The 25209-nt window shown below is 36.5% G+C and overlaps 3 protein-coding genes across 6 annotated transcripts; all 3 read right to left on the bottom strand.

The window, feature by feature from the left end:
- Window positions 1-5601: 5601 nt before the first annotated feature.
- Window positions 5602-7749, bottom strand: LOC103417627 (transcription factor CPC-like). Its single transcript, XM_008355801.4, has 3 exons — window positions 7396-7749; window positions 7023-7110; window positions 5602-5917 (listed from the first exon to the last, which is right to left on the bottom strand). Exons 1-3 carry the CDS (start codon window positions 7445-7447, stop codon window positions 5779-5781), a joined length of 279 nt encoding a protein of 92 aa, XP_008354023.1. The 5' UTR covers window positions 7448-7749; the 3' UTR covers window positions 5602-5778.
- Window positions 7750-17498: 9749 nt separating this feature from the next.
- LOC103427919 (histone H3-like centromeric protein CENH3) lies at window positions 17499-20570 on the bottom strand. 4 transcript variants are annotated; one of them, XM_070824084.1, is made up of 5 exons: window positions 20302-20567; window positions 20165-20199; window positions 19832-19907; window positions 19088-19181; window positions 18813-19008 (listed from the first exon to the last, which is right to left on the bottom strand). In XM_070824084.1, the coding sequence occupies exons 1-4, from the start codon at window positions 20360-20362 to the stop codon at window positions 19126-19128; spliced, it is 228 nt and encodes a 75-aa protein (XP_070680185.1). In that variant the 5' UTR covers window positions 20363-20567; the 3' UTR covers window positions 18813-19008; window positions 19088-19125. The 4 variants fall into 4 exon arrangements, with proteins under 4 accessions (XP_070680155.1, XP_070680185.1, XP_070680174.1 ...); XM_070824054.1 differs by lacking the exons at window positions 18813-19008; window positions 19088-19181 and adding an exon at window positions 17499-17877 and having other exon boundaries at window positions 20302-20570; XM_070824073.1 differs by having other exon boundaries at window positions 18813-19181; window positions 20302-20565.
- A 375-nt stretch (window positions 20571-20945) lies between these two features.
- Window positions 20946-24545, bottom strand: LOC103414117 (rhodanese-like domain-containing protein 4, chloroplastic). Its single transcript, XM_008352555.4, has 8 exons — window positions 23672-24545; window positions 22956-23058; window positions 22779-22865; window positions 22305-22379; window positions 22125-22199; window positions 21746-21826; window positions 21478-21651; window positions 20946-21344 (listed from the first exon to the last, which is right to left on the bottom strand). Exons 1-8 carry the CDS (start codon window positions 24289-24291, stop codon window positions 21297-21299), a joined length of 1263 nt encoding a protein of 420 aa, XP_008350777.2. The 5' UTR covers window positions 24292-24545; the 3' UTR covers window positions 20946-21296.
- Window positions 24546-25209: the final 664 nt, after the last annotated feature.

A 25209-nucleotide genomic window follows, 5' to 3' on the forward strand; every position in this document is an offset into this window, starting at 1 on the left:
TCATTTTCTCGGCATCGTCGCTATCCGTGGCGGTCGAGGTACGGTCATGATTTTGGGTGTAGGTCCAACCCATATTTGCTTTGAGTTATAACTTTCTTTTGCTGTAATGGTGCCTTTTTTCTAGGCTTCCTCACTTCCTATAAGCTCAAAAGCACGATTTCGACATTGTATGGATGTTTCTGGAAAGAAGTAGCAAGACCAACTGGAGCGGGATGAACCTTTACAACCATCATGGTCAGCTCGATTGTAGTAATTGGTGACAAGGACCCTGTTTTCATTGATTGCAATAGCTAGAAGCCCACACATTCCGGCGATCTGTGCTCCAATGCCAAATCCTGGTAATCTTTCCCAGTCAGCTACAAGAAATTTTACGCTAGGGTCGCTGCAGTTCAAATGATGTTGATGCATCCATATGTCTCTTTGCACTTTTCATGTCAAGGGAAAATTTTCTTCATCGAACCCTGTTGGGAAGAGGAAACATTTGGGCCTGTTTGGATGCGGGAATTGGGAAGGATTGGGGCACTGGAGGTCATCGAACATCTGCTTCTTGAATACAAACCCAAAACCCAAGAAAGCAATGACCTTTATCTTCCCTGTGGGCTTGTGAGGAGTGTTTGAGGTTTGGATCTATTTCTGGGTTTTTGTGATTTTGCAGATTCACAGTGGATGTGAAAAAAAATGAAAGAGAACCGACACAACTTTTCGTATCGATTCCCACAGACGGCGCCAAATGTTAATGCACAAAACCGGAAGTCTTGGAACAATGTAAATCCGACTGTGAATCTGCAAGAAATGTAAATAACACAAGATGTATCGTGGTTCACCCCAAGGTTTGGGCTATGTCCACACTGATTGTATTGTATTTCTTTGAGAAGTGAGGGAGAGAGCCTCTGTAATGAGAGGAGATGTGAGAAGGGTGAGAAGGCTCCAGATATGGCATCCCCTAATTGTGAGGGAGAGGGGTCCTTTTATAGAATAAGGACTCCTCACTTATTATATATTTGTCCCTTCCTTTATCACATAATTACATTTAAGTCCCCCGCGTATTTGTATGAAATCTAAATACGAGACCCTAAATATGGTATAAACAAGGGTATTACACATCAACTCATGTGTTATTGCATATAACTTTATCCTATTACTCAGACAAACAATTAAACACATAAAAACTCATTAAGTGTAGAAAAATCATGTCAACCAAGTAAGACTAGCTTGATATTAGTCATCCTCACTTATTTATCAACTCTTTTAATCCTAGTTACAATAAACCTAATTGATTGGTCATACTCATAGATTTATTTAAGTATCTAGATGAAAAATTCCTAAGGATGATCAGTCAATAGAAATTCGAATCTAGAATAAATTAACCATAAAGATTAAAAATTTAACACGACATATAATCGAATAACAATTAACAAAGTACTTCACAAATATTCATGTCATGGGATCATCATAAACCTTAGAAACAACTTAGTTACACATAGAAATAAAAATTAAAATAAAAGAAAAATAGAACCAGTGATCATAGAAAGGTACGTCCCTAAGCTCTTCTTCATGAGTTGTGTAGATGGTGTGTTATGATGGTATGTGATGATGTGGGGGATATGAGAGAGAGCTTATGACACACCCCGACCCGGAATGTCCACTAGGACTCCGAATCAAACTGTGCTGGCCAACACCTGGAAGGTGACGAAGCCATAAAGTGTGATGATGTGGAAAATTTGTGAATATACCTAAGAGTGCCTATTACCAGAGTGCACTGGTGAGCGGGAATGTACCCACTTCACACATGATGTTAGAGCATAAGCAAGTATAGAAAAGTGATATAAGAATCATACCCTCGGAATAGCCTCCAATACTAAGAATCGCCGCGAGTCTTTGGTGATAATAAAACTCAGCTAATAATACTTGAAGGGTGAAGACAAGACAAGGGTGAGTGGCCCTGTAAGTAAAATACGAATAAAAAACATATAAAACATGTAATCCCTCGCTACAACACCTGTATAATTTCCAGAGAAATCATAATGTACCACAACACAGCATCTCATAAATAATATCAAATAACCATGTGATTAATAACTCATAATAGTACGCAAGTCAGAGTCACCAAGGGTGACCTATACGACATATTCATATCTCATCACATATCTCATCAATCATGGCTAGCATATAAGTCGGAGTCACCTCTAATGACCTATACAACATATTCATATCTCATCTCATATCTCATCAATCATGGCTAGCATATAAGTCGAAGTCACCTCTAGTGACCTATACGACATATTCATATCTCATCACATATCTCATTAATCATGGCTAGCATATAAGTCGGAGTCACCTCTAATGACCTATACGACATATTCACAATCATGGCTAGCATATAAGTTGGAGTCACCTCTAGTGACCTATACGACATATTCATATCTCATCACATATCTCATCAATCAAACTAATACCGTATACTTACTTGAGTTTACCTAAACTTACTTGAACTTACCTGAGTGTCCTGTATTCACCTTTGCACTTCAGAGTGTTCATAGCACCATAATTATATATAATGCATCATATACCAATTCATGTACGAATTATAAACTTATATGCATGACATTTATGGCATACTTTCATTTAAACACATATTTCTGGGAAAATATCAAGTATATAATATATACTGAAAACCAAAAGCCCACACCTATTGCTCAATTCCTTAAAAAAATTATGGTCTCGATTATTTAATCTCATTTCTTATATGGCTGCATCTAACGTCTTATTAGACTGTCTATGTACCCTAAACAGGGATCAAGCCATTCGTAGTTTGCATGAATCATTTATAGTAATACACATATGGATATATCACGATGAAATCTAAACTCAACCATCTCATAGTATTTTATAACATATAAATGTGTGTATATATATATATATATGTATATATATGTATATGTATATCATGGCATAGATTTCTCATTTTTTATTTAAAAGCATTTATAGAATTATCACTCATGAAAAAAATATGATAAGCAAGGACAGATCCACTCACCTGGAGTCCGTGCTACAACTTCCTAGCATAAACATCGAGGCATCACAAACGATTGGCGCATGTGGCCAAGTCCCATTTGGCCTAGAAAGGCTTCAATTTCATCGAACCCGTCGAAAAACCCTAGAAATTTGGTGGTTTCGATCCACCTCCTTCGGTGTTCAGCTGCCCCAACCAAAGCTTGGGACTTGTTCATGGGTTCATGAGGAGTCGACCCATGGTGGTGGTCGACGATGATAGCTTCAGAAACGGCTAATCGCCGTCGTGGTGTCCCCGGAGTCCCTCGGTGAGAATCATCAAGAATCCGAGCCTATTTCCTTCAATTCAAAAGTGGAAATGGTAGGGGGTGAGTCTTAGAGTCGTGTAAGGGTGGTGGCGACGGTCAATTTACAGAGAAATCGCCGGAATCGACGTCAGGGTGGAATTCCAAAAGCGAGTCGAGTCACGGGTCGAAGAGGAACCCGGCCGGTTCCTCTCCTTCCTTCCTTCCTCCTTTCACCTCCTTTCCCTTCTCTGATTCGTCCCTCACTTCTCTCTTCTTTCTGGTTGGCCCAACATCTTCCTCTCTCCTGTTCCGATTGGGCAACTCTGCCCATTCTCTATCTCCCCTCCGTTTTTTCCTTCTTTTCCCGACCTCCCCCTTTCCTTTTTCCCTTAATTCTCCCAATAACTAATAAAATAATAATAATTATAATTAAATACATATAAAAATATAAATAGTAACCAAAATAAAAGTATTTCTCAGTTTAGAGTTCCTTAGAACTTTAACCGTAACTCCAAATCCTCTTCTGCTCGTGCCTACGAGCCCGTGTTGTCGAATACTCTAGGGATACGCTAAAGCAAAGTTTCATACGCCTCACTATACGCTGATCAACAAAAAAATCAAAACTCTTGCCTCTAAGGTCACATTCATAAAATCATGCCTTTAAAATTCATAAATTCGTAAAATTAGAGACGGGTTGTCACAGCTTAGAACACCGTATTTATACTAGAAAAACACTAAAAGTTCTTGTAGAAATTCTCCTAAAACAATTCAAATTCCTTAACAACTAATGACACAAACTATGAATGAATCCTTCTTGGCTTAGGAAACACGTAGACAAATCATGCCTAATTTGGGGTCGATTCAGGTACTGGATATTCTGGAAAATAGAGAACTTGTAGCTCTATGTCTTAGCTTTTCAAACATATATTTCAAGTCACTAGAAAAAATTGGGAAAGCTTTCGAATCTTCCCCCACAACTGCACAGTTCTGACGTGAATGCAACTTCTATCAAATATCTTTCAAGACTGTGAATGGCTCCATGAAAAATTATGAAATTTGGACACCACAATCTTCAACCTCTTAGCTTCCTTCTCCAATTGGCCTTGCGTAAAAATTTCTCCATAAAATCGATTTATCAAGAAAAACGTTCTAAGTGCACATATTAGTTGAAATTGAAAAGGAAAGTAATAAACCTCTTTTAAAATCAATTCCTTAACCAAACCTAAAAATAATTGCCATGAAAATATAAAAAATAATGCACCTATCACAGCTCCGGATCAGATTGTGGTCAGAAAGTGGAGAGTGCCTAATTGAGATGTGTCGTATCATCGTACGACTCATGTGAAAGTTTACTTTTTGGACATATAAGACACCACAATATCCAAAATTACATTGAAGATAACTAGATGAAGGACCCCATTAACACAGTCGAGCAAGCAGCTGCAAGCTACACCAACTCGCATTCATGTTGCATGTTCGTTTGTGGCTTTAATTACAAATTCCACGTACAACCCTAGGCTATCTGATCTTTAATGAATGAGTACTACTATTCTTTGATGAAAGATTCGTGTTCGTTATTGATGCTCAAGGTTCTCACAGAAATGAAGTGCATGCATTTTCCGTTCATCCCCCATCGCCCGTTTTGCTTACATTTTTCATGTATTTGTAGTCTAATCGTTTGTTGTATACATTTATTGTATCTAAGAACGTTAGCAATAAAGATTGGGCAAAAATAGTACTGCACAAGTTAATTTTGCTTTTTATTTATCAAATGTCAAGATGAATGAACTGTGATATAAACATATGAAAATTTTACGAAACCTTGGAGTATTGAATGTTCCATCACTTAAATTAACTCTAATTATAGCATCGCCCATAAACATGACTAGAGATATACTTTCAAATGGATTTCTTATTTATTTATTTTTTTTTTGGGTTGGGAAGGAGGGCTGTTGGAGAGTTTAAACTTTGAAGTTGCATGGATACACACACACACACACACACACACAAAAGTTGCATGGATATATATATATATATATATATATATATATATATATATGTATGTATGTATGTATATATACGTATATATACTGAATGAAACCCTAAAATTCAGCGAGGGGAAGATAGAGACCAGTCATCTGTTCACATAGGAGAACAAGACAAAGCTGTATAGGCCAAACAGTAAATGCTAAGTACAGGGCTGTAAAAGCTCAAAGATCTTTCATTGATCATTCTCCAATGTTGTCTTTGTCTTTGCAGTACCGGGGGGAGAGAGAGAGAGAGAGAGAGAGAAAGAGAGAGAGAGGGTAAGTAGTTTCAATTCAATAATTTAGCTCGACAGGTGAGCTACAACTACCTCACCTTGTGACACACATAGATAGGAGTTAAAAAGGAAAAATAAAGAAAACAAATCCAGGGAAAATTAATTTTTCTTTAGCCTAACCTAATTACTGCCTAGCTACTGGCAAGGGGAAAATGATCAGGAATTGTATCGGTTATTGGTCGTCGTAAGCTCCGTTCTTCTTCTACTCGCAAATACTTCTCCATGTCTCATTAACCAGAACCTCTCTATTTCTTCTGCTTTCCGACCTGGAATCCTCCCAGCTATAAGAGCCCACCTGAGCGATATACAAGTCTAGTTAGAAACCATTCTACAAAATCACTTATATATATTTTGCACTAGCTAAGACCGAAATAAGAGAAAATCATTGTATGATTCTTGCACTTAGCACATTCTAATAATAAGAGAAGTATATATGGTTCATATGGTTCTTAATCTCTTAAAATATATTCATGTAAAATTGGTTGAAAGGTACTTCGGTCAATTTTGTTGAAAGAGGCTTAAAATTCGAATCTTCTCTCTCTAATAAAATATAAAATTACATAACAATATTTTTAAATTGCTGCTAAACCCAATTATTTTTCAGAGCTATTTCGGAAGCCAACTTAAGCCGGGTATTCACCTCTCCTCCTGACCCATGATTATTTTCCAATAAAATTCGAATCTTCTCTCTCCAATAAAATATAAAATTACATAACAATATTTTTAAATTGCTGCTAAACCCAATTGTTTTTCAGAGTTATTTCGGAAGCCAACTGAAGCCGGGTATTCACCTCTCCTGACCCATGATGATTTTCCACTCACTCTTAATTAAATTGGTGGTTGGATTGGCAATCAACCATGTTAATGCCCCTCTCTCTAACCGTGGAGGGAGATCACCCCCTAACCAAGATTTCTCCCTCCAGTTAGGGTTCTTTCGCAAAATCTGCGAAAGAGTAGGTTTCTAACTTCTAAAGCATTTTCCTTAGCATATGGATATAAGGGAGCAAATTTTTTAACTTTTTGTCAACCAGGAAGTAGGTTCGAACTGATGACCTCTAAATATTGAGAAGAAAAAAAAAATCACTAAACGATTATTTAGATGACACTCGTAAACTATTATATGGTGAAAAAAATAATATTAAATATGATGGTGGTGCTTGAGGTGGAAGTACTTTGGTTTCAAAAAATCTTAAATGTGAAGGCTGCAGTTATCACAATCTCAATCACCTGGTCGACCCGATCATGATATTTCACTCATGATCTGGCCCGGTCGAATGCTCTGCTTCTCACCTTTAGAATAAAGGATCATATATCTTTTTTGCCTAAAAAGGAAAAGGAAAAAACCAGTCTTTTTGAAGGTGAAAGTCAGAAAGAGGAAAAAATGGCACATTTGCAATTACCTGTCTCCGACGAGCTTATACATTCTGCAAATGAGATCTTCTTCTTGTTCAGTCATGTTTATGAACTCCCACTCAATGCTGCTCACCTCTGCAAATTACATGCAACAAACAGAAATAGAGACTTTAATTATTGGAAACAACCAATGCTGCATCAATTAAAATAGTGTAGCATGGTAACAAATTAGTAGCAAGAAGCAAAGAAATTAACCTAAAGTTTGCTTCTTTTTTACATTGTTTTCAAATGGAAAATCAACCAAAGAAAGAGTGAAATTTGAGCAAAAAGAAGAAATGAAGAAAACCCATTAAAGATTGAACAAAAAGATGAGAACCCAGAAAATTATTTTTGGGAAAGAGAAAGGGTTGGATGGTTTGCCTTCAGAGCGAGAAGTGCTAGTCTTGGCTTGTTTTCTGCGGCGTCTGTCCATGGCTTCTTTCTTCTTCTTCTTTTTTTTTCAAAAGTTGGTAGTAGTGAATTGGAGAGAACCGTAGACTGAACAGAGGGAGAGGAACCCAAGTAAATTTTGATCAGGGATAAAACTAACAAGAAGAATCGGATTAATAGTTTCCGAAAGGGATTTCAGGAAATACAGATTGCTGGGTTTTTAAGGAGCTCTTTTTTTTTTTTTTTTTTAATTTTTATTGAGAGAAGAGCGTGAATGCCTTGGAGAAGAAAGCAATGGAAATATGGAATGGCAGGTCCTACCGAACAAACAAAATAAAATTCTGTTGACTTGTAGTTGTCCCTGTAGACACTTGTATTTATCCCTGTAGACATTACAAGGTCAAAGACTCAAAGGGTTGTTGAATCCCCTCTTGTACAAGGTGAATTGTTACACTCCCAAGCTAACTAGCGCTGCATAATTCCCTAGGTTGAAACATGGGTGGCCAGACATTTGGTACATAATCACCGTTACTAATTAACTAACAAGATGTTAATCCTACAGGTATTAGTTAGTACTATGGATAACATTAATTAACACATAATTCGATGTGTTCTTGACAAGACAACTAGTTCTTGATATTGACTGACACGCTAAATACCTACAAGCACAAAAAGACTACTTGCAAGAAAAGCCTATCTCAAAGAGAAAATGTGCTCCCTGGGTTTGTATTTTGTTTCGGTGGATTTGGATTTCATCATGATTCCAATTGTGAAAACCTAAAAATCTTCACATTCTAATCGTTTATCGTATATTGTGTGGTTCAAAATTATTTTAAATTATTTTATTTATAATTAAATACAAATAGTATCTAACGAAAATTGATCTCACGATTTACGATAAACGGTAATAATGTGAGAATTTCTAAGATTCTCACAAAGTGAATACGGAGATTCTCACAAGAGGATACGGAGAGGGACAAGGATTGTCTGCCCTCCTTATTCCCGTGCCCTCCCATGCTCTCTTGTTTGTGTAGTCACGGTTAAGCCACGTCAACATTTTATATTACTATTTATTTTTGTCTTATTATCGCTATAAAAAAATAATATAAAATATTGACGTGGCTTAACCGTGACCACACAAAATAGAAGGGCACGCCAACAAGGAGCGCAGACAATCATTGTCCTACGGAGAGATCCTCATTCTGATTTGGTGATTGGTCACATGATGTGTTGTAGTTTATTTCTTCGTACTTTAAATTCATGTTGTTGAGATTTTGTTTTGGTATTTTTGGTCAATAAGTACATATATGGTGAGATTTTTTGTATGTCACTGTAAGTGAATGTTTTAATTTTGTGTTTGTGTTATTGGCTACTTCTGAATCTGTTCTTTTGTTTTCGGTAGTTTTGTTGATGGCGTTGAGCACATAATTCATGTTGGTAACACTAATTGTTTCTTCTGCAGTTTCTTTTAGTAGCCGGCGCTGTTTGTCTTCAAATAGTGTTATCCAGTGAGCTATGTTCTGGGTTTTGTATGCATAATCTCTCAAGTGTCAGTTTGCCAAGTAATTGAATTTCTAGTCAGGAATAGAGTTATGTTGACTTTAGAGTGCCGACTAAGTCAAGTGAGCTTGTAATTGATGACTTTAAAACTTGATTGCGTTCTTTTGCTTCTTCTCGGATTCGGTCATACTGATAAATTTACCATTATGGTAGCTACTAATTTGACCAAGCTGGCCAATACATAAGTTGAAGCCATTTGATTTAAGGACCTCCCGAATTATATCCACAGTCCCCTCTTTGAAATTTTTATTATTTTTAGGGGTGTGTTATACACACACTTCATTTTACTTCTCACACACCCTTTGATAATTTCTGTCCATTGATCTTCTTCAATTCATTCGATCCGACAGCAAAAAATTAAAAAAATGTGTAAGAAGTAAAATGGGGTGTGTGGATATCACACCCCTATTTTTAATGTAATTATAAAAATACTATCGTTTCGCTTAAAAGATAATTCCTAACATTGGTGTGTGTGTGTGTAGATCATAATATGCTTTATCTCATTCATCATGTAATCAGTTACATAATAAGTAAATAAAATACATAGTTGTATAGTGACATTTAGAAAAGTGTTAACTTTCAGCGAAATGTAGTCCACAACTAATAGTATCGATATTGTCATTTTTAATACCCATACAATCAATAGGTGTGAAGTTTTTATACAAAATGTTTTAATATAATTAAAACTAAAACTGCTTAATATAAATTGTTTTTGTTTTGTAAAACGAGAGACTTTTGTACTTTATTCAACAAAATTTCTCCTACAAAAACAGCCATGCAATTTGGATAGACTGTTAAATCCAATTTGATTGCGCATATAGTCTTTCTTGTTGCTTTTTCCCTTTTTCTTCCGGATGTTATTCTATCAAATGTCTATAGTGTTGTAATCATTTTTTTACGAGTACAAGATCCTCTCCGCATCCAAAAAAAGGGAGCTTAGGTACCGTTTGATACGTGGAACGGAAGCCGTTCCATCCTACGTTTGGTGTGCCTAAAAACTGTGGAACGGGTTGTCCTATGGGACGAAATTTGACTGATTTTTCGTTCCACCTCTTCCCCCTGGAACGACCCGTTCCACATCCGTGGAACACAAATTTATAACATTTTATGACAAAATTTCTCCTTATCTTTTTCAATATTTACATCATCTCTTCCGTCATGTTCCGTCCCGTCCCGTCCCATCCTGTTCCGTCCCGTCTCGTCTCGTCTGCGTACCAAACAGTACCTTAAGGATCAAATGATCCGGATCTTTGAAATTTGATCTAACGGTTACAAATAGGGATTCCCTCTAAAAGTTATAATAATTATAGCCGTTGTATCAAATTTCAAAGATCCGGATCATTTGATCCTTAGACCCCGTTTTTTTAGATCCAGAGAGGATTTGTACTCTTTTTTTACTAGTCAAAAGAGGAAAATTATTCTCTCCGGATCATTTTTTTGGGGATCCCGGGAATCCTGTGATCATGACCGTTCATCGTATATCATGTGGTGAGAAATCATTTGAAATTTAAAATTTAAAATTAAATATAAATAATACTTTACGAAAACTGACCTTACGATATACGATAATCGATCACGATCACGATCTAGGAATTTCTGAAATCCCTAGAAAAAGGATTCGGCGAGAATCCCTTTCCTTCAAAACAAGGTGGCTGCGGGCTACTTTTTAGTTAAAACTTATAATCCACTTTTTTTCTAGCCGAAGTAATCCACTTTGTTTGTAATGCTTTTCTGAGTTGTTGATTTTTGATTTATCGCACCATCTTTTTCAGAAAATTCTGCACTAAATATAATATAATTTATTACTTTTAAAATATGAAATTGTTATTAGCATTGTAAAAATTTCATTTGGTACTCCAAATTTTCTATAATTAAAAAGAAAAATACATTTATAAGGAATGTAGAATGAAATTTTTAAAGTGATAATAACTGTTTCACTAAAATATATTATTAAAAGTAGTTTGCTTATACGCTACTTTTTCACTCGGTGTTTGGTAACTACCCCTTTTAAGCTTCTTTCTTCCTACTACAGTTGACACATTGGGAGGAAAAAAATGTATGAATCATGAGAAAACATTCAGAGGAGTAAATCCAAAAAAATTATGTCTTTCTTGTTTGTTCTACTTGGTGAAGCCCATCACTTTCACGAATTAACCATACAAAATTATGAATTTAATCAACAAGATTTGATTCTGAACGCTGGTCATCATATCAGTCCAAAGGGGAAAAAAATCAATTGTGTATCCAGTGAACTGCAAATGCACGGTTGCTTTCACCCTTCATATCGAACTTTATTTGAAGGCACTTAGATTTTACCAAAAAGCTGAAATTTGTTAGGGAAGTTGATAAAAAGATAAACTCTTAAGGTTTGTGCATGAGTTTGTAAACTTTATACATTAGTAGGACGTAGACAATACACAAAACTATATATTCCAAAATATCTTAATTAAAGTTGAAGGTTAGCCTAGACCTAGAGAAGGAGAAGATTCCTGCATGGATGAATGTTTGGTAGGACAATTAGAAAGGTCAAAAAAAGGAGAGGAAAAAGAATTGACTTTTAAGATTATGTCTTATTCTTTCGAATTTATGCTTGGGTCTTTGTACTAAGAAAAACATAGATATAAAACCTTTGTGGTTGGCCTTAAAAAGGGCTCCCTATAAATCACGTTTGACAGCTTTTGAAAAGCTTAGTTTAATCACTTAATTTCTCAGCTTTTGGAAGTTAATAAAGTTCTTGAAGTAGGCTTCTTGATGCATTTTCATGTTCTTGATCGAGCTCAGATCTTGGTGTTTGTTTCTGAGCCTAGCTAACTGACACCAACATGGTTTTTCATCTCATCACAACTTCATACGTAAATTAATGGATAACTCCAGAAGTAAATCATTGAAAAATACGCTTGGATTGCAAAGTAAAAGATAAGTACCAGAATGCCAAATGCAAGTACGCAACTGGTAATATATGATAAAAACAAAAGTGCACAAAAGAACATCTCTCTTCCCTAAACTTGATTTGTGAAAGCAAAAATTATTGGTTATATGAAGTACAGTTTCTGGATGTTTAAACCGTTAGGTCTCAATTTTTGTATGTTTTAAGCAAAGATCTAACCGTTGGGTCTTAATTTTGTATGTTTAAACAAAGATCTAACGGTTAAAGAAGCATTCAAGAAAGTCTCTAAATCCTTGTGAAAGATATGCAAGGTGATATTTATTCCCTAAATTTCAGTACTCCTGTAATCAAACAATAATATGATCCTACGATACCACACCATTATATTGTTGACAGTTTTCTCAAAAATTTTGTCAATTATATTTACAGTTTTCATCGTACTCGATCTAAAAAGTGATGTGTGTAAGAACTTAGATTCATTCCAAAGAAGAATTAATCTCTATATAAGTTATCTGTATAGGATCTATGTAAAAAATACCACGGACGAAAACAAAAATAAAACTAAAATTTATCTTATATGCTGTGTCTTGTTTTAAATTGTTGGATCCTTGCAATAGTTAAAATGAAGCAAAACGCGAAAGTTTTATAGAAGTTAAATGCAGAAGCTCGGATTCAATATTTTCCTTCGAGGAGCGTTTATAATTTTAGAGTAGTGTTATCTAAACACTCATTTTTACTTTTCACACACACCCTTATCAATTTTTTATCGTTTGAATCGAATTAATTAAAAAATATCAATGAACAAAAATTAACAACAACGTATGAAAGGAAAAACAAAAGTGTTAATAGCACTATCCTAATTTGATTGGGCAATGTTTAAGAATACTTTGGTTGTGTTGTGTGCAGCCTGACAACCACATCCATTATTTAGTTTGATACATAGATCGAGTACAAGAGAATGTCGGATTCTCTATATGTCAAGTTGAATTACATAATTGATTTATAGGACCCAATTAATCAGCCAATGAGTTGCTTGATACGATCTGAAATATAATATCAATACCATCGGGTTGATATACTAACGTTGTGTGTACAACTAAAAAATTAGTTTTGACTTTGGCTTTTGGGCAAGCAGAACGGTGGATGGAAAAGAGGGAATGCATGTTTTGCTCTAGCCTCGAGGAATATACATCTGTCATTGTTGTAAGGCCTGCAAATAGTAGACCTGGTCACTTGTAAGAAAGAAAACCACTGGTTCGGAATATTTTCCTTCATTCATTTTTTTTCTTTCTTTTTCCGCACATCAATTCTTTATATAAGATGCTTTCCGTTGGCGTAGTTTGGCTCGACCGATCGAAGTCATAACGTGTTAGGCTCACATTCAATCAGATTACAACAACAATGTAAGCTATAATGTGGAACTTGCACATCATGACTTGTATCATGTCAAACTAGACCAATTGTTCTTAGATAATTAAAATCTAAATCAGAGTTAAAATCTAAACATGATTCGGAGAAAAGTGCTTAATATAGAGAATAGAGATGGAATTGTACTAAAAATATTAGTGATAGGGAAAGACATTTTATGGCATTAATCTCCTGCAACAAACGACCAATTGCACCACAACCTAGCAGCCGGGAGCTGTAGTATTCAAGAGGGAAAACAAAATTGTGTTTATTAGGGATAGAAATTAGAAGTTATGTAGTTCCTTAATTTAGTAATAAAGAAAATTATTGATTGCCTATTAAGGAAGAAATGTTGTATTGTGACAGAAAGGAGAACATAAATGAATATGTTGGCCCATAGTTTTGTGCACATACGAACAAGCCAAATGCTTGGACATAAAGAAATCTAACAAACCATATAATCACTTAGCCTGTTGGACTTATATGGTGGATATGTATTGATTTTTGTTGATGTGGTGGATAGTTTTATGCACAAATGAATATGATCATACTTTTTTAGATATTGAGGTACACCCTCTTGAAATTGTATTGATCCTTTTTTGTTGGATTGTGAATGCAATTTCGATTGATAAGTACAAACATAACTCTTATTATTAATTTTAAATATAGATTTAGAAATATAGCCACCCGAGACTTTATCGAAAGTTCCTTCGAGTTATGTTCAAATCCACCTCAGAATCTCTTGAGCAGTGATCAAACCCCCTTTTTGTGTGGTTAAAATTAAGCAAAAGAAGAATGGGCTTAAAGTTTATGAGAAATGATATTCGCACACAATTTCTCTCACAATCAACACTTCTGTTTATTTATGACTTTGAGATCGAATAAAACAAAACAGAATCAATGGAGATAAATAAACATAAGCGTCCAGAATGAGAAAAAGAATGTCGAGAAATTATTTCCAATACCCCTTGGTCCATGCATTTATTGTCTCATCATGACTATGGGAACTATGGATTGGTTAGGCAAACCAGAGAGCTATATGAATGCCGACACTGATAAAAATTCAATCATAACTTGCATATCCATGTTTTTGCGTATCTTCTCATCTTTCAAAGGAAATATACATGATATAAAGCCAGTCACAATCATCGATCAGAAGAGATCGTGAGGTGGACCAGTTCATGGCTTTATCCATAGAGGATTTGGTCGTTTTGTTCGGCCATAGAATTCAAGGCTTACCAGCTTGAATCATGGAAGTTCATGCCAATCAGCAGTGACATATATTGAAGAAGCTAGCAACTTTGCATTTATATATGGTGGGAGCTTAGCTATGATTCAATTTATGAACACAGATAATTATTTGAGGACACAATAAGTCAAAATACATTATTTGTGTTATCCTGTTGCAGTATCTACATCTAAGAAAATCTTATGAAATTGGATTTTTGTCAATTCTGTCTTACTCGTTTATATTACACAAATTTAAGATTACAAGTTCACGGATGTGACCTAACACCCGAAAAGTGTTACAAATTCATTTTTACTTCTACTCACTCGCACACCCTTATGCTTACAATACACGAAAAAGAAAAGGTCGAGAAAATACAAGGAGAGGATCTGGATCCCAAATTGCATTGATGTCCTAACCCCCCCTGCAAAACCAAAATATCCATTGCTCTCATGTCCTGGGATGAGGAACGGAATGCATGTTGCTACCTTTTTAGCATTCTCTCAAAAAGTAGGTTGTCATCAACCAACATCATAAGGGGGAAGGAATGAATCATAATACGCACTCTTTTGCCAAGAACAAAATAGTTATCTTGTGTCTCAGAGTGCAAATGCATGAAAACCAAATTTACATTATCTCCGAATGCTAAATCTGTTGATTGTCCCAATGCAGGATTGCCTGCCAATCAATATGAGAGATTTTTTCGGGTTCCGGTAAGCCGAGTGTCATAATATAATTGCTAGATCCCACATCGCCCAAGAGTGAGGATCCTATAAGCCTTATACGTATTTTCCCATCTTTACCTAGCACGAGGCCTTTTGGGAACTCATTGGCTTTGGGTTCCATTGAACTCCGAAGTTAAGCAAGTTCGCGCGAAAGCAATCCCATGATGGGTGACCCATTAGGAAGTTCTCGTGTGAGTTCCCAGAAACAAAACCGTGAGAGCGTGGTCGGGGCCCAAAGCGGATAATATCATGTTACGGCAGAGTTGAGCCCGAGATTTGGTGGGGGCCTGGGCCGAGATGTAACAATTTGGTCTCATAGCCAATCCCTGGTTGGAAGTGTGCCGACGAAGACGTCGAGCCCCTAAGGAGGGTGAATTGTTTGATCCCACATTGCCCAAGGGTGAGGATCCTGTAAGCCTTATATGTATTTTTCCATTTCTACCTAGTATGAGGCCTTTTGGGAGCTCATTGGCTTCGGGTTCCATCAGAACTCTGAAGTTAAACGAGTTCGCACGAGAACAATCCCATGATGGGTGACCTACTGAGAAGTTCTCGTGTGAGTTCCCAAAAACAAAACCGTGAGGGTGAGGTCGGGGCCCAAAGCAAACAATATTGTGCTAAGGCGGAGTCGAGCCCGGGATGTGATGAGGGACTGGGTCAGGATGTGACAATAAGTAGTTGGATACTTAAAAAAAAAAAAATTCAATCACTTGTATTATGACACTGTGATATTTCTAGTACATTGAAAAATCTCTCCATCAATAACTTAAATCTGCAGCCACAACCTTTCATCAGGGCCAGCCTAGGCCCAGTGCAGGTAGGGTGACCTTTCGGGGCCCAAAAAATTAGGTGCACCAAAATTATTAGTGTGGCATATATATATGCGTTTTCATAAAAGTATAAATTTATAAAATTTGGTTTAATGACAAAGAAATTTAACTAGAACCGGTGATTTTGTTCTTTGAAATTAATGAGGAGGTCTTGGGTTCAAAACACCATGTGTGCTTATTTAAATTCCAATTTTTAGAAATTTCTTTTCATAACAGTATACAATTATAAGTTTATAAAATTTGGCTAAATGATTAGAAGTTTAATTAGAAGCCATGGTTTTTTGTATTTAAAATTAACGAGAGGTCCTTAGTTCGAAATGCTATGTGCATGTTTATTTTTTCAATTTTTACGAATTTTTGTTTGGTTGTTAATTTATTTTTAATTACTAGCTAGTAATTATGTGGATTGCTATTTTTAAACATTCTTTCCAATTCAAGTCTAATCTTTAACAAAGGGTAATGTGTAGACTAAATTTTTAAACCAAATTTGCAAATCATACGACGTGTCATCAAAAGGTTTAATTTGGTGCCCATTCATTAATTATACATATCCTTAATATAATTATTTTTTTAGTCTTATATTGACGAGGTTAGTAAATAAGAAAAAAACAAAATACACATCACGATTTATACAAAAACATTTTAAAAGTTCATATGGAAGACAAAACTCATAATCTATATACTTGTAAGCCTGAAGTTTTTTTGGTTTCCTTCTCTCGATACAAAATAAATTAGTTTTTCCGTGTTTCTAAATTATTGAGTTTGAAGTATTTTTCTAAATATAATTTTATCGATGTCTTACGTGTAAAAATGAATAATTTTTTTATATGAAGTGAGGTGACATTTTTTAGTGTCGACCCGAGCCTCAAAAATCTCTGGACCAGCCCTACCTTTCATTGTCCAGCACCAAAAACCCTTCTCCTTTTCTTTTTTATTTCTTTTTTGGGCTTACCAATATCTAATAAACTTGAGTCTTGGACGTACAGAAAGAGCAAAGAATCGTCCAAAAAAGAGAAAACAAATAAATAAGATGACATTGTCTAATAAGCTTTTATATTTCAGAAATTTTTATTATTAGGGCAAACATATAATGATCAAGATTAACGACTAAAAATCTCAGAATATAAAGTACCGTGAAGTATAATAGAATTTATCAGATAAGACATGGAATAACACAAGCTATCCTTTTTGCCCAAAAATTTACCCGCCAAAAGCCCCGGAGTATAAGATACGTGTAGCATAATAGAATTTTCGAATAAGATGTTCAACCGTACACAAGCTACCCAGGTACTAGTTGTCGAATGTCGATTCCGACCTTCCCATTTCAAAGTTCTTTACCAAATGAATTCAAATTGTATAGCTCTAAGAACATGAAATAGGATGCAAGCTCACTGCCAAACTCGGCTATAAAAACAGGCAGAATAATGTGGCGTAGAAAGAAATAAATCAGGGACAAATTCTGGAAAATGATTTTCTTTTGAGCCAGTCCATGAATCCAGCTGATTACTTACAGAGCAAGCAACAAATATGTATTTGTAATTGACAGAAAATTAAAAATATCGGGATTGATCGATTGACAGATAAGTAACTAGAAGGTTATGAATTCACCCCTTCCTAAATATTCACATTTCAAGATCCGCAACCGGGATGGAAATTACCGAAAGAAAAAGAAGAGAGGAAGACTCATAAAAATCATATGGCCGAAGATGTCATAGCACTTACAAATCCAAGTGCAAGAATGTGACGATTACACGGGATAAGAACGCGGCTGCGTGAACACTAACCTGGCACAGGAACTGCCCCTCCGGAACTTAAACAGATGACATTGTGAACTCACTGCCACAATGGGATAGAGGGATATAAGGCAGGCAAGTTGAGTACACACTAAAACAGCATCAACCCTGGCATCAACTCTAAGCATCCATCGAGACAGTACAATAAATCATGAACGAATTTGCTAATCATCAACATTCAATCTAAACTCTACCTTATCCCGCTAAGCCACACTTAACGCTACAGACTTTGCAGACGCAGAACCGATCTCGCACATTATTAAAGTTTTCATCCCGACTTAATAACTTCAAACTAACTTAAGCACCCCTCAAACCGTGCAAGGTCGAGAAAACAAACAAATGATTATCCAACAATCTCATACCTATATATGATCAATCGATTTGAGGACAAAAATAATGCAGGATTAATCGAAACAAACTTCAAAACAATGAGCTATGATATACCAAATCAAATCATAACAAGTTTCCCATCAGGAGAAAAAAAAAAATGAACATAATAGTCTAACAAATTCCAATCCTAAAACTTTGATGATGGTGCAGACGTGTGTCAGTTAAGTAATGTACTTGCATCTTTGCACCCAAGTTCGACTCTCCCTCCGCATGATAATAGTTTAGAATATTGATTTATAAGAAAATAATAGTAAAAACTTTGCTATGGATAATTGGAGGATGTCTTCTCTTTCTAGACTTCGGATCGTCTGTGTACCAAAAAGACCAAAAGAATATGAAAAAAACATTGGCCATATTTTACTTGCATCCAAAATATGGGATCGATGTGAAGTTTTTAATAAAAATGCTAACTCTATCAAGAAAATACTATAACAAATTTTTTTTGATGAAAAAATAATAAACCGACTCTAAAACCGTAAGGGCGTTTCCCTTGTATTCTAAGGAGCAATCCAACTAAAAAAATGAGTCTGAATCTTTCTGTAAATGGTACCCTGAAAAAAATCTGACTATCCTTCCGAAATTATCATATATGTCGAATTCAATGATATTTATATAATGTATTAGTTGCAGAACCATAAACATCAAAATTTATATACAAAACAGAGATATAAACCTCTCTGCCCAATGCCAGTTAGCTTTATAGGTTAACTTAAATCACACTCAGAATCCCAAACCGATGAATGATAGAACCCGACAATTGCAATAATACGTCTATCATTGAAATCTGACATGGGAATCCAGAATCACAGGCAGTTGGTATACAGGTGATTACAGAAAATGCTGACTGTTTCTAAAATTGTTACCATCAGTGAGTATGGAGTCGGTTACTGTTGTCATGCTCTCACCAGATCCTCCCCTTCCCTCCAATCTGACGAGCCAACTCAAAATCCTTCTTCACTAAAAGGTCGTACCCAGTGCACAAGGCTCCCGCTTTACGCAGGGTCTGGGAGAGGTGAATGTCGGCTAGCCTTACCCCCATTTATGGAGAGGCTGCTCCCAAGTCTCGAACCCGAGACCTACCGCTCATGGGCGAAGGCACTTGCCATCGCACCAAGTGCGACCTCTTTTAAAATCCTTCTTCACTGAGGATACAAAAATAAATGAAACAGGTTTGTTAACAATTATATTGTACAATACTGGTACAAACCGTCAAAGACTAACTGACACCTGAAGTAAGTATAAGATGAAACAGTTAGCTGAAATGCAGAAGGAGTTGACATGTTTTAGGACAGTCATAAAGTCTAAACAGACGGTTAATCCAAGGACACAGAAAATGTAGTAATGCATCTGAGGACAGCCCTTTTGTGTTCGTCGAAATCCACTACCCACAATTAAAGTTCCACTAGTACCAAAGATTTATCGGATTGGATATAATCTATATATATTTTTTAAAAGAAACAGAATAATCTAAAAGATGCAATTTTTTTCGTGGTTTAGGTGTTATCTTATCTCACTACAAGCATCTCAGTCACAGCTTGTAAATTTACATAGCATTAGGGGGGAAATAACAATTAATTAAGCAGATATTGGATCTCAAGTTTACTTACTAAGAGTGACTCGCTTTGCATGAATTGCACAGAGGTTGGAATCTTCAAACAACTGAATTACATAATCCTCTGCTGCCTGCAAAACAACAAAATACCAATTTGTCTCAAATAATTCATAGTACCTACTACCCACTTCAATTTACTGAAATTTAGAGGATTTCTAAATTTATAGAATCTTCAAACACTTCAATTTGTCTCAAAACTAATTACTTTCCAAATAAAATTTCCCCAAATTCCCCTCCTCACATTCCCGCATTTTCTCGGTAACCAAACACAGGACAAGAAAAATCCGAAACTAATGAGAAATTGAAGTGCAATAAAGAGCAAGAGTACCGGTTGATTTCCAGGTGAGGCCGGAGAGCTTCCTCCTGCAGCCGAAGACGGAGAAAATTAGGGTTTCTTAAGACGCAAAAATCACAATCCTCAACAAAATACACATACATCCATACATTTTAGAGAGAGAGAGATACCAGTTTGTGCGGGAGTAGATTTCTTGACTTTTCTTCCGGCGGTGTGTTTGATTCTCGCCATTGAAGTTCGAGAGAGAAGGAGGAGGAGGGAGCTTTTCGCTGCTGTGGGAAGCGACGTCGTTCGGTTTTGCTGGTTGTTTCAAACTGTTACAGATTCGGTGAGCCGTCGTGGGTCTCCGACCACTGATTTCAGTTACTTAATTTAAAGTGAAAGTAAAAAACTCCCGCTCAACTTTTATGGTTCGTTTACGTAACCATAATTAAAAGGGGAGTGGTAAGCTTATATCAATAAATTTTTTGAGTCACGGGGTTATTAATTTATTAATGTTGTAACACGTACATTTATTAATTAAATATTATATTAGAAGTCTAATGAGTGTGTAATTTATCCATCTATATTATAACATGTGAATTAGTAAAATCATGCTGACGGTTGTTCAAAATCTTTTAGTCTCACTTGAGACTTATGTGAATTTACAGACCGAATTACTAACATTTGATTAACATTAGCTGATTTCTTTTTCCAAAGTACCAAGGCCTCGTTTGGTGACAATTATTTAATTGAAATGGACAATTCACTAGATTCATTATGTATTGACTGAAAGAATAATTGTATTAGTTGAAGGTAAAAGTAAATTAGCCAGTAAGTAAACGCATCCCTCCAATAAAGATTGAAAATAATAAGCTTAGTTCATGACTATTCCATCTTATGATCAACACACATATACACCCCAAAGGCCCTAAAGAGAGAATTTATATAGTAAGTCCAAAGAAAACTAATTTTGTTTGGATTTGAATTTAAGCAGTAAAAAGTAAAAAACAAGAGGGCTACTTATGGAAAACTATTTTATCCAACTCATGACAGTGAATTATCTTCATATAAAATGTAGCCTCCAAAACTTCTTGTATCACACTAACAGGAGAATAGCTAAGAGTATGGCTCTGAAGAATCCTTGATTGCTTGCTGTCGAAGGAACGCGCTTTAAGATACCTCTCTAGGGCTGCGATGGTCTGGGGGATGCCGGAGGCTTGAAATCCGGATACTGCAACCATTAAAAAACATGAAAGAAAGCAAGATTTGGTAAGTTCTTGCACAAACTAATTAATCGTGAGGGTGATGATATATAGACATTATACACACACAAAATTCGAGCAGAAAGTAAAGTGAGGATTTACATAAGGGAATGGGGAAAGTGGTTTCGAAATCCTGGGAAGTGATTCTGCTTTAACTTCTGGTTTTGGTACTGAATTTGGTTCCGGTGTGGCTTCTGCAGCTGCTTCTACAGTTGGTTCTGCAGGTGCAGGAAGAACCTTGCTAACAGTTACTGGCAGAAAAGCTGTCCCGATTTGCTGAAATTCAAGGCGGTCGAGGTTAAAATAACTAGTCTGATGTAGCGATGTGGGAATCCGTTCAAAATGCTTTAACACATTTGTAGTCTTATACCTTTATGTCATCGACGAGGTCCTTTGGGGCAACCTTCGTCGTCAAGAACTTATCAACTTGTTGTAGAGTTTCTTTTCGATCCTGTCATAAAAAGCTACTTAGGTTACGTGAATGAAGTTAAATGCTAATCCACGGGTTGAGAATGGAGCAAGTTTTCAAGGCCACGAAGATTAAGAATGTTTATGATGAGTAGACCTCCATATTTATGACGAGTTAGACATGTTTCACAGGAATAACTAAGGGGAAAAATGCCATAATATAACCGTACGCTATTAACTTTTGGCCACTGCGCATTATTTAAGAGACAAACGATATTAGCCCTGATAAACATTCCATCAAAATAACTACTTTGAAGCATACAAAACAATGAGAGACTCACCTCGGCAAAAAGGAGTTTCGTGCTCACAAACTGAACTAGTGCAGCCGAGCCTAAAAGCTGGAGGATTGTTTCTACCTGAAAATATAGAGTGCAACAGTCAGTTCGAAATATCCTCAAGAAGGATACATATTACACCAAAAGGAAAACAAACAAAAAAAATCACAATGCAACGGACTTTACCTCAGTATAAGCCAATAAACCCAATCCGGTTGCTGCAGCAACCCCAAGGGAAAGAGACAAGGCACCCGATCCCTCCTGTACATAAATACCACATAGCTCTTTAAGAACCGTCCTAAAATCAAAATTCTTCGAAGAGAATCAATCACCGAAAACCGATAATTAACAGATTTCCACCGTAGTACACACCAACAGCTTTCTTGTTCCATCTTGAAGAATTATGAATTATGGTAGCGAGATGTACTGAACTTTTCGTCTATGACTTCCACCCATATTCACTAACCTTTCCATTCATCCATCTAAGCATTTCTACTAAACTTTGTAGGCTATCCAACGTCTTATATTTGTGTTCAATACATAAACAACAATATAACATCCCTCTAGAAATGTACGAACCAAATAGCACTCTATCGTTCAACAAGAAAATAGTTTTTCACATGTGAATAATAATCAACAAAGGAAAGTGAAGAAAATTACTCCAACTCCACCGCTAAGAGCATCTGCTAAATTTCCAAAATCAAGACTCAGTGCTTTTGGTGGTGGTGTCCAAGGAAGACCGCTGTTCTGCAAAATGATAATCCACGTCAAGTATTAAAGATCGGCAAGACTTTTATGGAAACAAAGACTAGCCGTGGAAGGAGAAATGGGACTAACCACCCATCCTCGTGGTCCTTCCGCACCATCTTTAATAGCATAAGCAGCTTTGAACCCATTTACAGCGACTAATTCTGCAGCCAGCTCAGAGTTCCCATCAAATCTGGCTTTCATCAGAAAGTTTGCAGGATTAGCTTACATATTGGCTTTTGGAATAACACAAATCCAGTCCCATATTACCAGGTTTGTCACAAAATCACAAGCATTGTGAAAAATGAATGTCAAGGAAAGGACATTAAATCGGAATCCACCTTACGGTAAACTAAAAATGGAAATGGCAAAAAGCCTGTTTTCCTGTCTCATTTATCTTCTATATGGAGGTACTCAATTAAGCTTGCTTCCGCCCCTTTCACAGCACTGATTACAAGCATTGTCTTCTATATTTTTGAACTAACATATCACAATTTGTATGAAATTATATGAAAACCAACGTCTTTTAAGTATTAACTGAGTTCTATTGTGTGGATTCTCTACTCCATTGTTTCTTCTCCAAACTAAATGGTAATGTGAATTGAAATTTTCTTCCGCCGTCGAAATAGTGATCCCTACATAAACCAATTGCACAATGTACACACTCTAAGGTGATCTCAATTCAATGCACTTGATAGCAGCTCGTGATTATCAACAACTGCTTCGAAATAAGCTCAGAAATTGACGACTCATTATTCATAAAACAATGAGGAAACGGAAACTAAAGAATTGGGTTAACAGTTTACTTATCTAGGATGAACAATGTGGTATTTTCTGGCTCCTTGAACTTCAAAGAAAGCTTCTTCAAGAACCCCGGCTTATCTTCACTTTTGTAAACAATGGACACGGCCTTCTTCCCCAAACCCTTGACATCGGGAGTACCAACCTGCCTAAACTCCGCGGGAGGTCTTATATCAAGCAACTGAGCATTGGCATCCTCACCCAATTTTGCATAAGCACTTCTTGCAGAGTCAACACCAAACGGCTTAGGAGGCTTCAGAACCTGAGACAGAACCAATGGAACCGCCAAAACCGCAAAACCGCCAGCTATAACTGCAGGATTATCAGTCACAAAACTGATAACATTGTCAAGAACCCCACCTACTTCCAAGTCTCCACCTCCACCACTCACTGACTGCCCCAATGCTTCCTCATATGTCAAAGCCTTGGCAAACCCGGCATTGAAAACCGAAGATAAGAGCGGCAAACCGCCATGGAAACTCCTAGATGAAGACTCTTGTGAAGCTCTCAAACTTGTGGGATTTGAGAATTTGGGAACGGAAATGGAGGGCAGTGATGGGATTTTTTTTCTGTCACCAAGAAGTGATCTTATGGGGGTCAAGCTTGCTGCATGGAGGGCCTCCATGGCATAATTCTAGAGGGAGATTCTAGTGAGAGAAACAGAGAAAAAGACTCTTTTGGGGCTCTCAGAATATTGATGGAAAATCCTGAGCCACAATGAGAGATTGAAGTCTTTTGTGCAGGATTTTTTTGTTTCTTCTAAGGATGATGCAGGGCTTTACAAGCCTTAGCTTCAGTGGGTGCAATTTCGCCGGTGCCTTTTGGGTGCAGGGTGGCGCTGACGTGTCATGCAAGATGAGAGGTTGCCCATTGAGGGATAGACCCGTGGCGAGTATAGATTGCGAGGTTGTTGATCACTTTATTTTGTTTGATTGCTGGGATGATGACTTTGTGTTGCAATTAATGTGTGGCTGAGAAAAGAGTCGCTAGAAGTACTGAGAAACTTTGCGGGTGCAGTACAGGCTACACTCCACGGTGGCTGTTGGAGGATTTCCGAACAACTTTCAAACAACTTATAGTGGCATTGAAAAAATTAAAGTATTTATTGATTTGCTCTTCAAATTTGTATAGAATTGCTAATTTTTTTCTTGAACTGTAATTTTAGCCGATTACCCATAAATTTTTGAAATTGGCTAATTTCTCCCATTAAACTTTAACTTTAACCGACTATCCCGTAAATTTTTTTAAATAACTAATTTCTCCCCTAGCATTAGATTTTAAAAAATTTCATCTATTTTTCATTCATTCATCCATCTAATTTTTCATTCTTTTTGCCCCATACAGTTGTGTTGACCCTAAAAACTATCAAGCCTACGTGGCGCGCAGGCCGAGTAATCTATAAGCTAACTACGTCCTTCGGTGAATGCGGGGCGTGCCAACTCGTCGGCTGAGCTCGGCCGAGGAGTAAATTTGTTGATGTTGGGTGCGCAGTTGACTTCTGCATCTTGCGATTGCGGCCGAGAAAGGAACACGTCTCGGCCTC

This window comes from Malus domestica, chromosome 01 (genome assembly GCF_042453785.1).
Source record: "Malus domestica chromosome 01, GDT2T_hap1".
NCBI lineage: Eukaryota > Viridiplantae > Streptophyta > Magnoliopsida > Rosales > Rosaceae > Malus > Malus domestica.

Bases quoted from the DNA above. Each gene is read 5' to 3' on its own strand.
- LOC103414117 (XM_008352555.4), bottom strand. From the start codon at position 24,291: ATGGAGGCCCTCCATGCAGCAAGCTTGACCCCCATAAGATCACTTCTT. The intron at 22,200-22,304 runs GTAAAGTCCGTT...CTATATTTTCAG, and splicing joins GTTTATTGGCTTATACTGAG to GTAGAAACAATCCTCCAGCT. The intron at 21,827-22,124 runs GTGAGTCTCTCA...TTTTTATGACAG, and splicing joins CGAAACTCCTTTTTGCCGAG to GATCGAAAAGAAACTCTACA.
- LOC103417627 (XM_008355801.4), bottom strand. From the start codon at position 7,447: ATGGACAGACGCCGCAGAAAACAAGCCAAGACTAGCACTTCTCGCTCT. The intron at 7,111-7,395 runs GCAAACCATCCA...TGTAATTTGCAG, and splicing joins TAGCACTTCTCGCTCTGAAG to AGGTGAGCAGCATTGAGTGG. The intron at 5,918-7,022 runs GTAATTGCAAAT...TATATCGCTCAG, and splicing joins TATAAGCTCGTCGGAGACAG to GTGGGCTCTTATAGCTGGGA.
- LOC103427919 (XM_070824054.1), bottom strand. From the start codon at position 20,362: ATGGCGAGAATCAAACACACCGCCGGAAGAAAAGTCAAGAAATCTACT. The intron at 20,200-20,301 runs GTATCTCTCTCT...CTTCGGCTGCAG, and splicing joins ATCTACTCCCGCACAAACTG to GAGGAAGCTCTCCGGCCTCA. The intron at 19,908-20,164 runs GTACTCTTGCTC...GTTGTTTTGCAG, and splicing joins CCTCACCTGGAAATCAACCG to GCAGCAGAGGATTATGTAAT.